This window comes from Bidens hawaiensis, unplaced genomic scaffold, assembly GCF_021521415.1.
Source record: "Bidens hawaiensis isolate Kalapana, Puna unplaced genomic scaffold, B.hawaiensis_p1.1 tig00022293_1, whole genome shotgun sequence".
NCBI classification, from domain to species: Eukaryota; Viridiplantae; Streptophyta; class Magnoliopsida; order Asterales; family Asteraceae; genus Bidens; species Bidens hawaiensis.
This window is the reverse complement of record NW_027493460.1, coordinates 82,850-103,132: the sequence shown is the minus strand read 5'-3', so window position 1 is coordinate 103,132 and position 20,283 is coordinate 82,850. Positions and strand designations below refer to the sequence as shown.

At 33.1% G+C, this 20,283-nt stretch overlaps 1 protein-coding gene and 1 long non-coding RNA gene across 2 annotated transcripts; one reads left to right on the top strand and one right to left on the bottom strand.

Annotated features, from left to right (window-relative positions):
- Positions 1-5,615: 5,615 nt before the first annotated feature.
- Positions 5,616-7,501, bottom strand: LOC143565154 (uncharacterized). The gene is made up of 3 exons (XR_013141008.1): positions 7,386-7,501; positions 6,669-6,754; positions 5,616-5,671 (listed from the first exon to the last, which is right to left on the bottom strand). It is a non-coding gene; the product is annotated as an uncharacterized LOC143565154 (long non-coding RNA).
- A 1,555-nt stretch (positions 7,502-9,056) lies between these two features.
- LOC143565156 (codeine O-demethylase-like) lies at positions 9,057-11,283 on the top strand. The gene is made up of 5 exons (XM_077052216.1): positions 9,057-9,062; positions 9,864-10,064; positions 10,164-10,408; positions 10,598-10,931; positions 11,047-11,283. Exons 1-5 carry the CDS (start codon positions 9,057-9,059, stop codon positions 11,281-11,283), a joined length of 1,023 nt encoding a protein of 340 aa, XP_076908331.1.
- Positions 11,284-20,283: the final 9,000 nt, after the last annotated feature.

The window sequence follows — 20,283 nt, the reverse complement described above, 5'->3', positions numbered from 1 at the left end:
AATCTGCTCAAACTACAAATGCTCCGTCAGTAGTAGTTACAGAAATAGAGCCCACTGCTCAAGGTGATAAGATAATCAACCTCATATCTTGAAACCCATACCTCCCACCAAAAAAGAAAACATCCAAGAAATCCACTAAAACCAAATCCTGAAAAAAAATCCAAAAAGGTAATTCAGAAAGATGAGGTGTCTGAATCACCCGTGGAAACACAAACTCCACAAAGAAAATTGACAGTTATTACTTCCTCACAACTTGTCACACCTCCACCCAAGCTAATTCCTCAGTCTTCCACACAAAAGAAAACTGTTGTAAGCACATGATACCCAAATCAAAGAGTTGAAGGACTAATCAACACTCCAACTCCAAGCCCTTCTACCAGGGCCACTTCTCTTTCACCTCATCGGATCATCATATTATACCATTAAAGAAGTTTTCAAGTACTTACGAAAAAGTCACACATCCCTGAACGCGTTCCTTTCTTTACCACATCAATTGAAAGGGAATTCACAGATAAAACTACTAATGTTGTGACAGGTATTACTATGCCATGGAAAGAATAGGTACATATCCCTATCACTACAGGTGATATGGATTTGGGAATAGGTTACTACAACTGTTGACACAATTGTCTCTCAGTTGGACAGTAGTTTCATCAATAAGACTCATGTCCTGGCAACAAATGCTAATATTTTGATATCTGATATAGTTGGAAGTCCCTAGTACCAAGAAAAGGGTGCATATGATCAATTTCAAGATGTAAATTTTGATTTTGATTCAAATACAGCTACTAAGGTAAAACTATCGATGACAGTACAACAGATGAGACTATTAATTTAGTTGATGCTAAAGTTATTCATGAATTGATAGATCAAGTTCAGAGGTTTAATTCTGAAGTCACAGAGCTCAAAATTCTCATCTCAAACATGGCTCAACCTCAAGTCCAACAAAACCATGATAATACCCAATTGTTGGCCTCCGTTCAGAGTGAATTCCAATCTTGCATACAACAACAAATCACTCAAAAGCCACCGGCCACTCAAAGCTCAAGCACTTAAGAGGGTATAACCACCTCTAACCTAGAGCTTGCTAAGATAAGATCCTTTATTAATTCTCAATTCCAAATATTTCAAATCATAGTCAACAATGATACTACCATGCTTAGAATCTCACTCAACACTCTTGCTAATGAATTAAGAAAACAAATGGTGGATCAAAGAAACCAACTGGCAGAACTTATTGGCATTGCTCCTCCTGCACCATGGTTTCCAGAGTAAGCTCAGGCTGGTGCTGATGCTACAAAGGGGAGAATGTCCTTGAAGCTTCAAGAAAGGCAGCTGAAAAGAAACCTAATGACAAAGCAAATAAAACTGCTGAACAAGCTGCTAAACTGAAAGAAATGTTGAAAAGGGAAAGTGAAGCAAAAGAGAGAGCATAGGTCAAACAACAAAGTGAAAAACCAGAAGAAACATGCCCTTCAATACAAAAAGGTTCAAGTCATTGTCCAAAGGTGGAAAAAACAAAGAAAAGACCAGTAGTTCTTAAAAATTGTTGATGATCAATAAGTTGTTACACATTCAGCAAATTCAAGACCAGTAGTTACCAAAACTATTGATGCTGCTATAGACCAAACTACTGGTGTTCCATAAGAACTAACAGTAGTTTCAAAGACTGTTGATGCACCCAAGGTAACACGAGAACCAACTAATATTGCAAAAGTGGTTGAAACATTGAAGTCAAAGCATACTCAAACAAAGGTCTCTGACAGTAGTTTGAAAAGAAGAAAACTCATCTTGCCTGAAGATGAAGATTCACCATCTACTCCACCTGCCAAGAAATTCAATCCAAAAAAAATGTTGAAGACTTAATCAGTCATCAAGAACAAGAGGCTACAAGAACATTGGAAAAAGCTGCAAAGAGGATGTTTGATGAAGAAGCTACAAGGGTATATCAAAAGGAGCTTTCGAAGATAATAGACTTGGAACAAGAGGCTTATGAGCTATGCCTAAAAGTCTCAAATAGACCAACAGCTGACAAACAACTATTGATAGAAGCCAAGAAAGGTTCTCTCATTTGGTTGAAAGAGCATGCAAAGTATAGAGTCACCCTCTAAAAATTCAAAGGGTGGACTTATGAAAAGCTGCAAGCCGAATGTGGAAGGATTGAAAGGCTTCTCAAACAAGACCCTAGTCATGATCATCCTAGACCTGACTGGGATTTAGTAAATTCTAGGATCTAAGAAGAAAAGTGAAGAGAGATCTTAAAATGAAAATTGAATTAGCTTAGGCTAATTTTCATTCTAGAAAAGAGACTGCCAGATAGGGAATTAAAGCTAATGGTTACTTACAGAGACCTTGTACAAGAAAAAAAAAAAGAATCCAAGTAAGTTCCTTGAACCCAAAGTTTTATCGACAATTAAACTCCCAAAAATGCAAAGACCTGTTCAAACAACTGCTTTAATTCCAAGCTCTGCATAATAAATCATAAATTCAAGACAGATAGCCCTGCAAGCCATAAGAGGAAAATTGACAGATAGCCCTGCAAGACACATAGATCAAAGATGGGATTTGTATATGATATTAATTTGATACATTCCTTGTCTTCATTATCAAATTTGGCCATTGCTACTGCTATTGCTCAAAACCAATCAATTCATAAAGTTATAAAATGGAGTAAAACAAAAAATAGCCCTGCAAGCCATAAGAGGACAATTGACAGATAGCCCTGCAAGACACATAGATCAAAGATGGGATTTGTATATGATATTAATTTGATACATTCCTTGTCTTCATTATCAAATTTGGCCATTGCTACTGCTGTTGCTCAAAGCCAATCAATTCCTAAAGTTATAAAATGGATTAAAACAAAAAATAGCTCATTTGTAACTTTGGAATTTGATTCTGGTAAAATACAAAGGGTGGATCTGCAAGATGTACCTATACTAGAAGAAGAGCTATTGAAAAGTTTGCTAGATCTTCCTTTGAAAATGGAAGATGATGCAGACATTGAGTTTCTAAAGTTCATCAAAGAATCACCCAAAAAAAAGATTGCCTAAATAAGACAATGGAGCAAAAAACATAAATGGTTTTGGCAACATCGGTTCAGGGAGGAGATTGTTGTACCCTGTAAAGAATTGATGACCAAATACCAAACAATTGATGGCTCAAATATAAGTTTTTCTCCATTATGATATTTTGACAACTATTGCTCTAAACTGCTGACAAAAGAACTGAAGATATAGCAGCTGCTCTACAAATTATTGAAGATTCAAACATCTGAAAGCAAACAACTGATGGTTCAAACATCTGTTGTTTAACAAACATCAGTAGTTAGCATATGATTCTCTATAGGCAATTATTTGTAATAAGTGTATCAGTAGTTTGTAACCGTTTTTCTTAGCTATCACTATCACCTTTAGCTCATCAGTAGTTTTACAGATGTATAAAAAGAAGAAGAGAGTCTCTTCTTTATTAACACTTTTCATGTCACAATACTCACCTGAATCGTGTACTTTTGTACTAGAAAATTTAGTGTGAATGATAAGCTAAGGTTGAGGGGGAACAATAGATTGTAATAATTCGATTATTACAATCTTGTTGTAGGTTGTAGTTTTGATAGAGCCCATTGCGCTCAAGGATTTGATTTTACAATATGTCATATTTCAAAGCTTGCTTGTAATCTGAACCTCTATTCTTTAGTTGCTTAGTTGTTGGTTTTTTACTCGAGTTCAGTGACAGATCCAGAAAGTTTATTCAGTGGAGGAAAAAATAGTCATTGAAAGAAAAAAAAAGTATGTAGAAAATTTGTTATTTGTTCAATTGTTCAATTTGTCTTTATGATCTTTACTGCCAAAAAACATCTCTCAGCTGCTAGCTTAAATAATTGTTACGCCAAAAGAATGAACCATACGAGTTCAAAGTTAACAAATCTTTCATCTTTTTGCACGCTACTAACTTATTATTAAGTTTACCGTGTAGTTTAGTTTTTATATTCTTTCTTATAAGTAAAACTTTAGGTTAAGTTTTAAATCATTTATTTTTTGTTACAATTATAAAATATCCACTATTGACTTTTACTCCTTGTGTGAACCGGAAAAAACAACAAAGACGGTGAATTTAGTTGGGCTTGAGCTGGGCCAGAAAGTAAAGAGCATGGATTAGGGGGCCTGGGAAAAATATTAACTATCATATTAAGTTATTGACAATTTTTGAAACAAAATACAATAAATTGGAAAATGTTGAGTGGGGGTGTATTAACCCCCCCCCCCCCCCCCCTTCAAGTCCGTCCGCCCGCCCATGCTTACGTATGCGATAAAAATATAAATAAAATTTATATTATATATATATATATATATATATATATTTATATAAAACAGCTATTTAGGTAGGAATTTTTAACTTATATATAAACTTTATATATTATAATATTTTAAAATATGCATAATCAGTTTTTGTTTTAACTCATTAAAAAAAATAGTAATTGACTATGCCTCGAAAAACAAAACTAATTAATTCAAAATATTACTTTAGATTTATTATTTATATATTATTGATATAGATATAACAAAAACAAAAAAAGGGATATTGAAAAATGTGCATACATAACCTGTCTCCCCCAAGACTTCCCTCTGCAAAACTCACTCGCCGGAATTTTCTTCGACAATATTGCTTCTTCTCCGTTATATCTTTTTTCCTTCTTCTTTTCTTAAAATATTACAGGGGTCGGTCTCAAAATTTTACAGAGGTCGATCAGGCTTTTCTCGTATATATAACACTAATATATTTTTTTTTCACAGCGACCCCTCTGGTGAAGGCGTAGGTCCGCCCCTGCGTTTGTGTACGAGTTTAGTCTTTGAGTTATGCCACATTATCGTTATGTTGAGGTCATTTAATAAATGTTATCGGTTTCAGTGCTTAGCGGACCATTGGCCTAATTTTCACTAGCCCAATACCAACCTATCAGGGCTAAAACCCTAAAACGACCTATAAAACGTGTTTTGACGACTGTTTTTTCATTCTATCAGTGAATTTGTATTTTCTATTCTTTTTATATGTGAAGTTTCTTTTTTATTTCTTTTGACCTTAAAGCAAAGGCTAGCACCAGTATTGTAAGTATTGTAATGAATCAAAATGATACGCGCCACCTTTAAAACGATGGGGTTGGTAAGCACTACTTTTATTCAAAAATATCTTTAACTAGTTGGATCACCCGCCATGATGCGGCGCGTTATCGATGACTATTAACGAACGTGGTTTACACGTCAATTGCTTGCATAATTAAAACAGTTATGTAGCGACCTTATAGCCCTTCCTAACATCATACTTGAGGGCCTTAGAAATTACAAAAGAGTAAGTTTGATATTTAAGACTCTTTAATACCACCAAAAGGAGATGTTTGTTATCTCCTGCCACAACATGCTGAGCCTGTTGTTATGGTGTTGCCAAAAACCATTGCGTCCTCTGCTTCTTTGATCTTGGATCGGAATGAAGTTTAATACACATTAAAACACACATGGGGGTGAAACAATTACTGCAGTAATCTTCATGCCACAATACCTCATAATGCCTTCAATCTTTTTTTATAAAACATAGTTGTGTTCATATACCGGTGTATGTAGCCTTTAACCATTACATCCTGTGTTATAAGCAATATATACCTTCAACTCTCCCTTGCCTGCAAATAATTCAAACCTATGTCATTTAACATCACCAAAGTGTAATGCTAATGGAACCTAATCTCATTTGTAAAAATAGTAAAAATTTTGATTTTTTACCTATCATATATGAATACTTCAGAGGTCGTTGAAGGTCTTATTCTCGGCTACACCATACCGTTGCCAGTTTGGTCTAGACAAGATATTCATATTACATATATGAGTTAGCAATAACTAAACGTTAACCGATACCGAACTAAAAACCAACGAAACTGAACCACAATTAACTAAAAGTCAGTTATCGTTTTCTTTGTAACCTCGGTTAACTGAAGTTAGCCCAACCAAATTAGACCATTCATATTTTATACATATTTGTAGTTTTTATTAGGGATGGTCAAGGTCCGGTTTGTAACCATGAACCCGTTCAGCGGTTGACTTTTCCAACTCTAGGTCATTCGGTTTCAAATTTCCAAGCTGTAGTGAACGGTTTAACGGTTAATATCGAAAACCGATCGTATAAAACCGGGCCTAACCGTAAGATTTTTCAAAACATTTTATTTTTATAAACTAATATATTTATATATATATATATATATATAAACTTGTATATGGTGTACTAAATTTATTAGTATGCTAGATTTTTCTACTACAACTCTGGCCTTTAAAAAGGGGGTTTTTTTTCATTAGCAATTTAAACTTTGTAGAGCTTAAGGGCTAAAAAGTAAGTTAACATCAGCAGATAATTATTATCTTATGGATAGATTGAATCCATAGATTGTAGCTCCCCATATCAATTTAATTATGTGTGTAATCAATTTATAACCTATGATGTGCAAACAACTTTATTGAAATTGTAGCCCGAGTTTGATTTTGGTAGTTAACCGAACCAAATATCGACAAATTAACCGAATTACTGAACCAGTTAACTGAAAACCTATTGGTTAATTCTGTTGAGGTTCGAACCGAACCATGCACACCCACAATTACATATAGTACAATATGAAATAGATTTCTTACCTGTTTTGCAGAAATCTAAATGGCCAAATATGTTCCTTTGCAAATTTGCAAGCTCGTATGACAACAAACACATCCAGACCATCAACCTGCACAATATTATTAAGAAATTATCAATGAACAATTAATAAACTTTATCTTCCATCAAGATATACAATGAAAAAACGAACCCAATCCTGGAGCATAAGTTAACAAGTTGTAATAAACAGAACTCTTTTCATATTTATTTCTCGTGTATTTGGCCAATTTTTGGATTGTGACGAACTTGAAACAGGAAAACTTATCATGTCAAGGCATGTGGCTTTTGATGAGTTTCATTTTCCTTTTGCATGTACCATGTTTTGACCATCATTGTGTTCATCTGCATGAGAATTATGAATGAACAAATTGATGAAAATATGAAGACAACACCAAAAACCAAAACCAAAACCAAAACCAAAACCAAATTACATAGCAGTAACATAAAACATCTAGTCAAAAACAATAACTTACGTAGATAGTATTAAACGTCCACAATAATGAGCCATTGAATTTTAAAATTTCAAAAGGATGAGGCAACCTGCATACATAAATATTATGAATTACTCAAAAGTGATGCTTGCACATGTATACTCCTGCCTAATTTTACTCAATTTCAACCCTAAATTATGCGATCGTTTATAGATACAATGTTATATTCAAATAAAAATCAACAATTTAACAAAAAAAAGATTAATTTACCAAATTGGCTTGACCGTCCATTGTTACCCACGGCGGTCGTCGTTGTGGCCCGATCGATTAGGGTTCTTCGACTTCAGGAGTCGAGGCCTTAACAGCCACCACATCCCCCACCAGAACGCCACCTATGGTTATGAAATGTAACCCGGAGACAGTAGCCGGAGTTGCAGATGCCGCCCCATTCAACCACTTCCACCAACGCTACCTAGAAAATGATGAGTATCTAGTTGATAGTTGATACAAATTTAATAACAAATAAGATGCTTGATAGGTAATGTTTTAGTCTTTTAGAGGATTTAAACTTCATATGATCAGTTTTTGCAAAAGGAAATTCTTTATAATTATATCAGTTTTTTAATCACACGTTTCTTCTTATTAAATGCTGGAAATGTAATAGCGACATAACATGCATGTTTTTATTTTTCATAGAGTAAATGATGCATAAAGTCTATACCCAAAATAGTATGTATAAGTGCATTCTCATTTATTTTTATATATTTAAATTTAAAATTACCCTAAACACGTACATTGTATTTTTTTTCTCTTTTTTAATTAAATAATATTTTTTATAACTTTATCATTACATTTTCACTTTCATTCACTCACAACCAATTTTAAAAAATATTATAAAAATTTTAGGGTGAACAATAACTCTTCAAATGTACCGAAAAATCAAACATTTTTTTCCACTCTACTCACAACACAATAAACCACTCTCTATGCTATATAAATTTCACTCACTAAATTTGATGGACATGCTTTAATTAATGCTCTCAAATATTTTTAATCTTTACAACAATATTTTCTAAGGGTTACTTCTGAAGCTACACCGTTCCTTCACAATTTGAAAAATTAAGTTACAATAGAATGAAAAACAATTAATACAACTTTATAGGAATTAAAGAAGCAAACTACAATTGAAATAAAACAAACACGAAGAAACGTATAGAAGAAAAGATACCGAGGCCCATGTTAAACATGGTTTTTTTAAACATATTTCACATCTTATTTGAAAACCTGTCTAATTTGTTCCATGGTACAACACAAAAGGCCATTAGCACCGAGTATAGTAGCTCACCGACTCTGAAAAAGAGTTCAAAGTCTCAGCTATTGGAAATATCACAATAGTATAGTTTTTGACACAATCAAAAGGCGGTAAAAGTGTGAGTATGGTAAATTTTGCTTCTAAGCAACCTTCTAACCGTTTTTTTCTATGTATTACAAAAAGGTAAAGACTAATCCAAAGTTTCACTAATATTAAAAAAAAATCATAAAATAGTAATATTATTTAGTAAAGTGATTTAAGAATATTCTAAATGTACGTGTTAATTAAGAGAAAATGCACAAAATAACCATTTTGACCAAACACATTTAAAGACTAGCCATTTATTTTAAAAATTTTCAAAATGGCCATTCGAAAACAGTCAGACCGCCCCATATGTAATAACATCCGCCTGATTTATGATCCAATAAAATCCTTTCACGTGTTAACAAGATTGATTGATCCGATTTTTTTTGTAAAAATCCGACTGTTTTTAAAAAAAATCCGACCAAATTTTATGTGACCTTTTACCATGTCGAGAAGAAGAAGAGGAATAACAATGTTAGAGAAAAAAAGGGTTATATTAATTTAATTGGTCATAGATTATATATTGATTGGGAATCGAGGGAATAATGGAGGTTATATTAATTTAATTAATTTGGCCGGAGCTTTTAAAAAACAGTCAGACTCAGATCAACCATTTTTGTTTTAAAAACGGTCGAAAACCATTTTGATTACGTAAACATGACATGCTTTTATTGGTTGATAAAAAGAATCGGTGTGTCAAAACTAACACGTCAGTCCGACGGTTTTTGGGTGATCATTTTTTATATTTAGATAAAGGGTAAATCTTAGAAGATGGGTAGTCAAAATGGTCATGTTGAGAATTTTTCAAGCGATTCAACCTTCAGTATGGTTCAATTCTTAGAAATCTTCTTGTAAATGGTTAAACTTATTAATGCTAACTGAACATATACGCAACTTGGATCGTAGTCATTGTCAAGGGCATAACTTTAGTGTAACCCGTGGGGTCTTCGCTCTTCTCTTTTTGTTAGGTAGTGTAAATTTACCGTTTTCGTCCAATAATTTTTATACGTAGTGTAAATTTACCAGTTTTTATTCAAAAGTTTTGAGACCAATCTCCCTTAATTATAATTTTTTTTATACTTATTGAGTCTGAGCCACGTACGTTAATTATTGTTCAAGGTTCTTCACTTTTCATTATTTTTTTCACAATTAAATAACAATACGGAACCATTTATTCAGTTGAGACTTCTAGTTAGAATAAGTCGGTTAGTATGTCAATTGCCATGACATGACTAAGGAAATTCAGATAAGCAATTACTCCGCTATATTATCACGTTATATTATCTCATCCCTCATTCTCATCGACGTTTTCTCTTCCGCCATGGCTGCCACCGACTCCTTCCACACAACAGATGGCCATGGACCGCGATCAACCGCCTTCCAGATACATCTTTAATAACACCACCAAATTTGGCCCTTTAGAAACCTCACCACCTTTTGCTCCGGTGCCAGTCATTGACATTAGCCGTTTGTATTCATCTAGCAAACAAGGTGATCAAGTAACCGAACTAGACAAACTTAGAATAGCACTCACTACTTGGGGTTGTTTTCAGGTCTAAATATTTCAAAGCCCTTAATTTTCTTCTACTTTGTAGCTAGTAATATGAAATTAAAGGTTTCTTGATATACATGGTTTTTGTGTTCAAAACCAGGTTGTTAATCATGGGCTTTCGGATTCGTGTCTTGACAACGTTCGACGGGTGACCAAACAGTTCTTCGATCTTCCATTGGAGGAAAAAAGTAAATACTTGAGAGAAACCGGTTCTTTTGAAGGTTATGGAAATGACGTGTCGTACTCTGAGAATCAAGCTCAAGATTGGTGTGATCGCCTTTCTTTTATGATTCTCCCGAAAGATCAAAGAAAACTCCGCTTCTGGCCCGAAAACCCTTCAAATTTCAGTTCCGGTGACGGTCTCAAGGCCAACATTAGAGTACTAACGTGTCCCTGAGTAAATCGAGTGGTGCCAGGGTTTGGTTCCCAGACCTCCACAATAGATTCGCACCTCCTTACCACCGAGGCACTATATATTAGGTATAGGGCTTTAACTATTATTATTACATATATAACATTTAGTTGCGTGTTGTGTAGGGAAACCGTAGATGACTATTCTTCAAAGATCAGCTCTATATCTGTGGTCATATACGAGGCGATGGCGAGATGTTTAGATTTGGAAGAAAGTTGTTTCTCAATACATTTTACTGAAGAAGAGGATGTTTTACACGGGCGGTTTATGTTGTACCCGCCATGTCCAAGCCCTGATCAAGTGCTCGGTCTGAAAATTCATTCAGATAGATCCGGGATTACTCTTATATTACAAGATCCTGTAGTTGAAGGGCTTCAGATTCTGAATGACGAAAAATGGTACATGGTTCCTGTGATACGCGATGCCCTTTTCGTGAATCTCGGTGATCAAATGCAGGTGATCGACTTAATTTGTTGCAATTACAAAATACTCATTTCAAACTACATATGTCATAATAATAATAATAATAATAATCCACTAATTAAGTATATGTTGCAATTATACTTTGCAGATTATGAGTAATGGGGTTTTCAAGACCTCAATTCACAGGGTGGTGACAAACAAGGGGAAGGAGAGAATATCTGTGGCTATGTTTTCGGAGCCCGGCCTGAATAAAGAGATTGGCCCGGTGGATGTTTTGGTCGATGAGAAGAGGCCTAGGGTGTACAAGACGGTGAAAAACTATGCCATCTTTAATCAGGAAAGTGCTCGAAAAGGCATTACTGGTCTTGATGCTCTTAAAATTTGATTAAAGCTCTTGTAATATACATAACTTATGGACTATTTGTAGAATTTGTGAGTAATAAATAAAGCTCTTTGATGTGGTTGTAGATTCATTCGTGTTTAATATATATTATTATTATTAGATTTTATCCCTGTTTTTACATTATTCGTTTCTAATATTAATATAATTTTTTGGATTTTAATTTATTTATTGTAAGGAAGTTAATAATATATATACGATTTGATGATAAAATAACTTTTACAAATAAATGATATGTTATACCTGATTTAAAAACTATTTGGTTTTAGTGAGACCCATGATCCGCTTATTACTTTTTACTATAAAATTGTTTTCTAATTATAAATAATATCTTTTAAAAAAATTGGATATTAGTTTTTACTGCATCTCTAATTTATATAATTTTCATATGAAATATTTGATAAAATTAATTGTTAATATAATGAGATGTTACAACACATTTACGATCTATCTGGGTTTGATGAGACCCATACCCATGAATTCGAATCAAATACATAAAAATCTTTATTTAAGAGTTAAGTAATATAGTGACTTAAAAGAATTTAGAAAAGTTTCGTTTATATATATTTAAGATATTATTCTTTTTTTGCTATATCAAATTGTTTCCCTTTCTTGTTTCATATAATCCTTTGTTGTTTTCTTTTATCAGACATAGAATTTACCCGATAATCGTGATGAGCTGAAGTGGCTAGCTACCGTCGATAATAACATCAACACCACCAGCCCTCCATGTTGCCATGTTGGTACCAAGAAAATTGTTTCTCGATCGGTAACCCTTTCCAGATTGTTCAGAGGTTTTCAAAATGCAATTTTATATTTAGTTATTACACATTATCATTATGTTTATCTCATTCTTTTTGTTGTGTTATTACGAATGTTTTACGTTAGTGGTAGGCATGTTTAGTTAATTACGCATATTATTACATGCATAATTGAAAAAAAAAACAGAAATAACCATGCATAACAACTGAAAAAAAAAAAAGAAAATACAATACAATCAAAAAAACAAACCCAAACAAATATACTTACGGTTGAGTTTTTCTACAAAGTGTAACAAAAAGAAAGATGAGAAGTCATAATTGATTGTCACGTGTCAAGTATGGACTAAAGGAAGAATGATGATATAAAGAGAAAAACACATATTTTCTCTAGTCACGCGCAATGCATATGCCAATTCTCCCACCATTTTAAAACGTTTATAACTTTTTCGTACGATAATTTTTTTTTAAAGTTCACCATTATAACAAGTGTTTTTTTATCTTTAATATGAGTGTGACTATGTTTTATAAAAATATTACACAATGATAAATGCAATGATAAAATAACAACGTTATGTAAGAGCATTCTCATCCGGATCTTCATCCCCATCTTTATAATTACACTACAAAACACTATATTTCTCTTTCCTGTTCAATTAAATAATATTACTTTATACCTTTATCATTACAGTTTTCTCTCTCCCCTACTCACAACCAATTCAACAAATATTAAAAAATAAAAAGGGACAAACAAAGTTTCTCCAAATTTACAAAAAATCACTACATTTTCTCTCTCCACCCTATAATTTACACTCTCAACCACTCAAACCTCACCCTATAATTTACAAACTCTCCTCACACTAATATAGGAAATGGGTTGGGAATGCTCTAATACAAAAACACAATGATGAATGGATATTACACAATAAAATAAAACGTAGAACACAATGGTGAACACATATTACTAAATGATCTGAAACGTAAGCCACAATAGTTTATACATAAGACACAATAGTCTGAATATAATAAACAATGATGATTAGAAAGGCACAATAACGAGCAAAAGACAAAATAATGAGCATAAAGACAAAATGACATAACTTTTGTTTTAAAGTTTATCTTTAATATGTGTAACAATTGAGAAATACAATGACCATAGCCTATAACACAATGTAAAAAACTTAATTAAAAAACACTATGACCAACTAATAACACTATATATAAAAACCCACTAATTTTTTTTTTTTGAATTTTTCTCATCAATATGATACTCATATTAAAGATTAAAAACGCTTTTTATTATTGTGAAAATTTTTTATTAATAAATATTATCGTATGAAAAAGTTATAGACGTTTTAAATTGATGGGGAAATTGGCATGCGTCTTGCATGTGAAGAGAAAAAATCAACAAATAATGACAATTCCATATATGTCATTTCCATCACAACCTTTAAAATTTAAGATTAATGAATTATAATACTTATCACACTTCTCGTTTTTTTTTTCATTTATATTTTAATCTAACCCAATATACTTACTCATTAAAAACATAATATCTAATCCATAAGGGACTTGAGGAAATAAATCTTGATTTGGACAGAGAAATATATTAGTTCAATATTAGAGCATTCACATCTAATCCATTATCTTCAAAACTAAAATTACAATAAAAATCACTATATTTTCTCGCTCATTTCAATTAAATAATATTTTTTATAGACAAAATAGCAAAAGACGTCATTTATGTTTGGTCAAATTTTCAATGGACGTCCTTTAGCAAAATAAATGGCAGAAAACACCCTTTACGTTTAAAAATTCTATCACGTTTTTGGTCCAAACCCAGTTAACTTTTCTTGTTTAATCTGGTCAGGTGCAAGGCACGTAGGGGCATTTTTATAAATTTACACATTTAATAACTATAAATAAAAAACAAATCTAAAATGCTCTCTCTCTCTCTCTCTCTCTCCCCCCCCCCCCCCTCCCCCCAATACCACCACCACAATCCCCAACCAAACAACTGGTATCACATCTGCAAACTCCGTCACCCACTTCTACAACCTCCACTACTGCCACCACACCAGCCTAACCACCATCTACCCCGATGAAGATGGCGACACCGAAGACGATGGCAAAGAATTAAATCATCTCACCGGAAACCATTCACTGAAAAATCATTTTTTTTGCTGAATCTGAGTGCTTGAAATGGTACTTGGGCTGTCGGGAATTCTTGTGCTGGTCTCACTCTATCATTCCCCTAAACTATTGTGTCTTGAAATTGCCATTTCTTGCCGGAAAATGATGATGTCAGTAGTCGGAACCCTAGTTCGTGGGCCAGAATAACGACGACGTGATTCTGGTCGTGAGCTTGATTCAAGTACTAGACGGCATCAAAGATGCATCAATGTCTCCAGCAACCATTTCAGATCACACCACCACCAAATTTGTTTTTCCCCTAGCCGCTGGAAAATCAAGAAAGTAGTTGGCCATTTTTGGGTATCAGCGATGACATCTATTTTAGGGTTCGATTGGGTGAATCAGATGTGATGATATTTTAAGTCTTTTGTTTGTCTCCAACCCACCCTTCTAGTGCTACGAAATCTAGGGTATGTGGAAGATATATGTTTGTGTCTTTGGCCAATATTTCTCAGTTTTTACCAAATGGCAGGTGGTGGGAGGTGGCGACGGTCGGTAACATGTGGAGTTGGTGGTGGTCCGGTGATGTGTAAGACATGGAGATAAATATAGTAGAGAGGGGGGTGGGGGGGGAGAGATAGATTAAAGAGAGAGGTGATTTTATTATTTTAAATGTATTTTTTTAGTTCTAAATTCCTAACTATTAAATAAATGTATAAATTTACAAAAATACCCTCATGTGCCTTCACATGACCAGATCTAACGAGAAAAGTTAACTGGGTTAGGGCCAAAGGACACAACGTGATAGAGTTTTTAAACGTAAAAGATGTTTTCTGCCATTTCTTTTTGCTAAAGGACGTCCATTGAAAAATCGATCAAACATAAAGGACGTATTTTGGTATTTTGTCGTTTTTATATCTTTATCATTACCATTTCTCTTTTCTTCACTCACAACCACTTTCAAACTATATTAAAAATTATATTGTGTGGACAGTCCTTTTCAAATATACAGAAAAATCATTGCATGTCTCTCTTCTTCACTCACAACACCCTAAACCACTCCCTACATTATAAAAACTTCACTCACATAATATGATGGATTGAATGTGAATGCTCTTATACAACTCTTTTAACTCGTTTACCTCCATATTTATGTATCAACAATAAAAACACAGTACGGTTTTGGAATTTGGATAGCGCTATCAAACATTCCGACAAGCAAGTTAGTAATTCCATCCCTCCTATTCATATTAAATTACACCTTATTAAAATTTATCAATTAAATATCACAACAATTTGCATCCACTTGGATCCGATCTTGAATCTTTTCATCAAAATTTCCTTAACTTAATGTTAAGAAGATGAAAATGAAGAACATTGTAAAGGACTAAAAAAATTGTGGTGTTAAAAGGCTTATAAAACACAATACGATTAAAAAAAGGATAAAATGAAAATAATTGAGTTACTCTATAAATGCTTAAAAAATGAGAAGTATGGGAAGCTATAATTGATTGATATGTTTCAAGTGGGACCAAAAGGGAATTACAACATAAAACTAATAAAACATATTATCTCTTTCTACATGCAATACACATGTCGATTCCTCTATCAATTTAAAATGGACATAATAACAAAAGACGTCATTTATGTTTGGCCTGATTTTCATTAGACATCATTTATCGAAACAGATAGCAGAATACATAATTCATGTATCAAATCCCTTTCAACTTACGTCCTCACTAACTTAGTTAAAATTTTCGTTAACATTGGTCAAGTGCTTTGCACATGAGTGTAATACGGTCATTTTACCCTTTAAAGACTATTTATGTAATTAGATTAAAGATTGCTTTTTAAGTAAAAAAAGGACTTTTATTTTTTAATAAAATAAAAAACCTCTCTCTCTCTCTTTCTCTTTCTTTCTTTCTCTCTCTCTCTCTCTCTCTCTCTCTCTCTCTCTCTCACACACACACCTCTACCATCCCCTCCTCATAATCATCTTCTTCATCACCACCAAAACCTGTTTCCCGGTGACCAACTCCCACCCACATCGGATTAGACCAACTCCCATCCACAACCACCAACTCCCAGCCACCCAACATATACCAAAACCCGTTTTCTGTTTCCCGGCAATGGCCAAATCCCACCCACAACCACCAACTCCCAGCCACCCGCCGCCATCACCACTCACCGCCACCACCTACGTCTGGGAAAGCAACGAAACTGAACCGTCATTGATTAAGATTAGAAATGAAGACGAATCAAGTTTAAAAACCTTATATCTAAATGGATGAATCACACCAAATCAAACCTGAATCGAAGAAAAATTACACCTGAATCAGAATAAATCGAAGTTTATTTTATGAACCAGATATAAGAGAGCCAAAATCATATTTGAAATTTAGGGTTAGACACCGTCTACTTCGGCAAACCCTCTGGCGACGAATGAAATTAGGGGTTTGATATATATATGTGTTTGAGTTTATGGTTGTTTGGTTCCTGATTGTAACGACGACAGGTGGGGAGTGGTGGTGGTCGAGGTGGTTATGATTGTTTGGTTCTTGATTGTGGATATAATAGAGAGAGAGAGAGAGACGAAAGATGATGATTTGCAGGAGAAAGAGATGGGGAATTTATTTTATGTATTTTTATCATCATCGAGGTGGTTAAGAAAACATGTAAAATTACAATATTGCCCTCATGTGTCTTGCATATATTCAGATTTAACAAGATAAATTAACTGGGTTAGTGTCAGAGGACGTAAGTTTAAAGGAATTTGATATATGAATTATGTCTTCTGCTATTTGTTTCGATAAAGGACGTGTAATGAAAATCAGACCAAACATAAAGGACGTCTTATGCTATTTTGTCTTTAAAACGTCTATTACTTTTTCATATAATGTTTTTTTAAAAGAAATTCCACCATAATAACAAGTGTTTTTTTATCTTTAATACGAGTGCGACTTTGTTATATAACAATTAAAACAAAATACGTCATTGTTTCATTCTACGTGTCATTGTGTCTTTTTTTCCGTTAACGTGTCATTCTACTCATCATTATTCTTTTTAATTATTGTGTCTTTCTACTCATCATTGCCTTTTTTTTTGTTATTGTGTCATTCTACTCATTATTGAATTTATCAACTAAAGAAATTTAACACCGTTGTGTAATCCAAATATGTAAATATAATGATAAAATAACAAGTTATCTAATACATAAAATACAGTAATGAATATATATTACATGATAACCTGAAACGTTAAACACAATGGTAAATACGTGTTACACAATGACCTAAAACGTAAAACACAATGGAAAACACATACTAAAGAATGACCTGAACGTAACACACAACGAACCTAATACTCTTTTTCCCAAATTAAGTGAACGTCACATGTCAATCCCAGACAAAATATAATGAACGTAAACACAATGATTTATATAAAAACACAATGACGAACAAAGAAAATGATTAGTAGAAAGAAACAATGACGAACAAAAAGACAAAATAATTTAATTACTGTTTTAAGGTTTATTTTTAATATTAGTAACAATTGAAAAACACGAATACCAAAACCTATAACACAATGCATAGAAAACCCAATAGAAAATACGATGAGCAACTAATAACATGTCACACCCTCAAATTTTCACTAACAGTTATCGTGAGACGTGTGACGTACCAGGATCTAGCAACGTGTCATATTGAAACAACCATTTATTAATGTAAAAACCCCATTTATTGTTACTCAGTAATTTTTGAGAAAGTACTGTTACAACATATGTTGCTTTTGTGGAAGCGTGAAACAAGTAATAGTTCCAAATTACTAGAGTACAATTTAGACATCCGGACACTATAATTCATGAAGCCCAAAACATGCTTAGTTGTTTAATGAAAGCCATGCAACTATGATGCAGTACTAACACATGATGTGAATCTTAGTTATCTGAGAAAGACTTACTAAAAGGGTCAACACAACGGTTGGTGAGTTCACTAATTAATTACTCTAGATATCATGATACAATAGTGCAGGGTTCATCACGACCGAAGCTGACATGTGTTTATTTGTACCCCCTGCCCCGCCAAACATTGTCGGAACTTGGCAATGTGTTTAGGTCAATGAGCACCCATTCGACCTCTAGTCGAGTTTTAGCGCAGGTGGGGTAAGCCAAACCTAATAGTACTACTTAGGTAGTGTTTGGTATGAAGATATGAATGGTAGAATAAAATGAATCATTCCACATAAATGCAATAAAACATGTTTGGTTTTCATGCATCAGTGAAATAAATCCTTCTAAAAGAATGTAATTCTTTCCTTTTTTAGTAATTTTTATTTTTTAAGAAAAGTTTTTTTTTTCCATTCCTTCAAAGAAGGTAATGAAAAAACGTCAACAACAACTATTATTATTATTATTATTATTATTTTATTATCATTACTATTTTTTGTATTATAATATAACTATTCCTATATAATAATTATTACTCCCTCTACTTATTGTCGAAAACAATATGTAGTTTATTAAACAAAATAATAAAAAATAATAATAAAGTGTTGGCAATTTCTTTCCTACATGATAACTAAACAAGACAATGGCATGTTAATAACAAGACAATGGAATGTTAATGATTCATTTCTTTCCTTTGTCAATTTCATTACACTGTCCATTTCATTCACTCATTCAATCCATTACCTTATACCAAACAGACCCTTAATATTACCTCGCCAGTTAACCTTAGTATATGGTTCGATGTGTGTGATGACTTTCAGTTGGTAATTACACTAACTACCCATGAGATAAAACAGTCTCACAATATCCAAAATGTTTGTGCATGCCCCCCTGCCCCCCTCCCCCCCCCCCCCCACTTTCCCAAAATAAAAATAAAAAATAAATTTTAAAGAAAAAGAGAGAGGTCATGAAACTCACCTCAAAAGCACGCTAATTAAGTAAAGTCAACATTTTATGCAGAAAGTCTCATACGTATATCTTAAAGTATACAAGTACGCAAGTACACGTGTAGTGGTTTCTCGAATCCCTAGTATCCAAACAATCTCATTGTTTATTAGTGTTTGACCAGTTGACTTTTTTGACTTTGACCAAAGTTACTTTTGTTGACCTTTGACCAAAAAGTCTAAGTTTTGTTGACGTTTGACCAAAAAGTCCAACTTTGTTTACCGTTAACCAAAGTTTGACCGAGTTGATCCAAAGACTCGTTGATGACTTATAACCGAATATATTAGCTTATAATTGATAAATGTCATTTCTATTTATATGTTTATCAATAATGCATGGCATATGTACCAACTCACTTTTCATTCAACAATCATGATAAAACTAAGTGTTCACCACAATTCAATATTTGAAACAAGACTAACCATTTAGTCAAAGTAATTCCTAAATTTCATATCATGTTCTAATCATCAACTAAGACAATTAGTGAACAAATAACCATAAATCTCATCATATAGCATGCATACTAAAGATGAATTTCAAGGCAAATTTTAATATATTGAAACGTATTTTTCTAACCCATTGAGTTAAATTATAAAATTTTTACCACAATAAACTAATGGCTTAAATTGATCAAGCTATTTTTGTTATATTTCTCCAATGTACATAAAAATCATGAAAATTCATACAATACAACAAGGTACGTGCAGCTATTTCAGTGCGCCACGTAAATTATTAATTTAGTTAAAATTCCATGCAAAACCAAATCATGAAAGGCCAATTGGGTTATAATCATAACGCAATTCATGATCTTCCAGAAGTAGAATCAAGCCAATTGGCTTTGCCAAACTCAAGATATGTGGTCGGTAATCTAGACCACAATGCAAGTTTTCGAAACAACCTAGACATTTTAACTTGTAAAATCATAGAAACTATTCAAAATTCGTCCAAAAATTACAAATATTATCTTTCTAAAAACTAGACTCAAGATAGTATAACTAAGCATCAAATACTTGAATCAAAGTTTCATACTTTTAGGAAGTGTTTACGAAATTAATTTAGGTAAGGTTACTAAGAGAACTACTTGACAATTGAGAACTTTGACAACCATTTTTTACCACTAAAAAACCTCAAAAAAAAAAAAAA

What these genes read in the sequence shown, in the direction of transcription:
- LOC143565156 (XM_077052216.1), top strand. An exon ending in CCCGAAAACCCTTCAAATTT is followed by an intron (nt 10,409 to 10,597) that starts CAGTTCCGGTGA and finishes TTGCGTGTTGTG; the next exon opens with TAGGGAAACCGTAGATGACT. An exon ending in ATCTCGGTGATCAAATGCAG is followed by an intron (nt 10,932 to 11,046) that starts GTGATCGACTTA and finishes TATACTTTGCAG; the next exon opens with ATTATGAGTAATGGGGTTTT.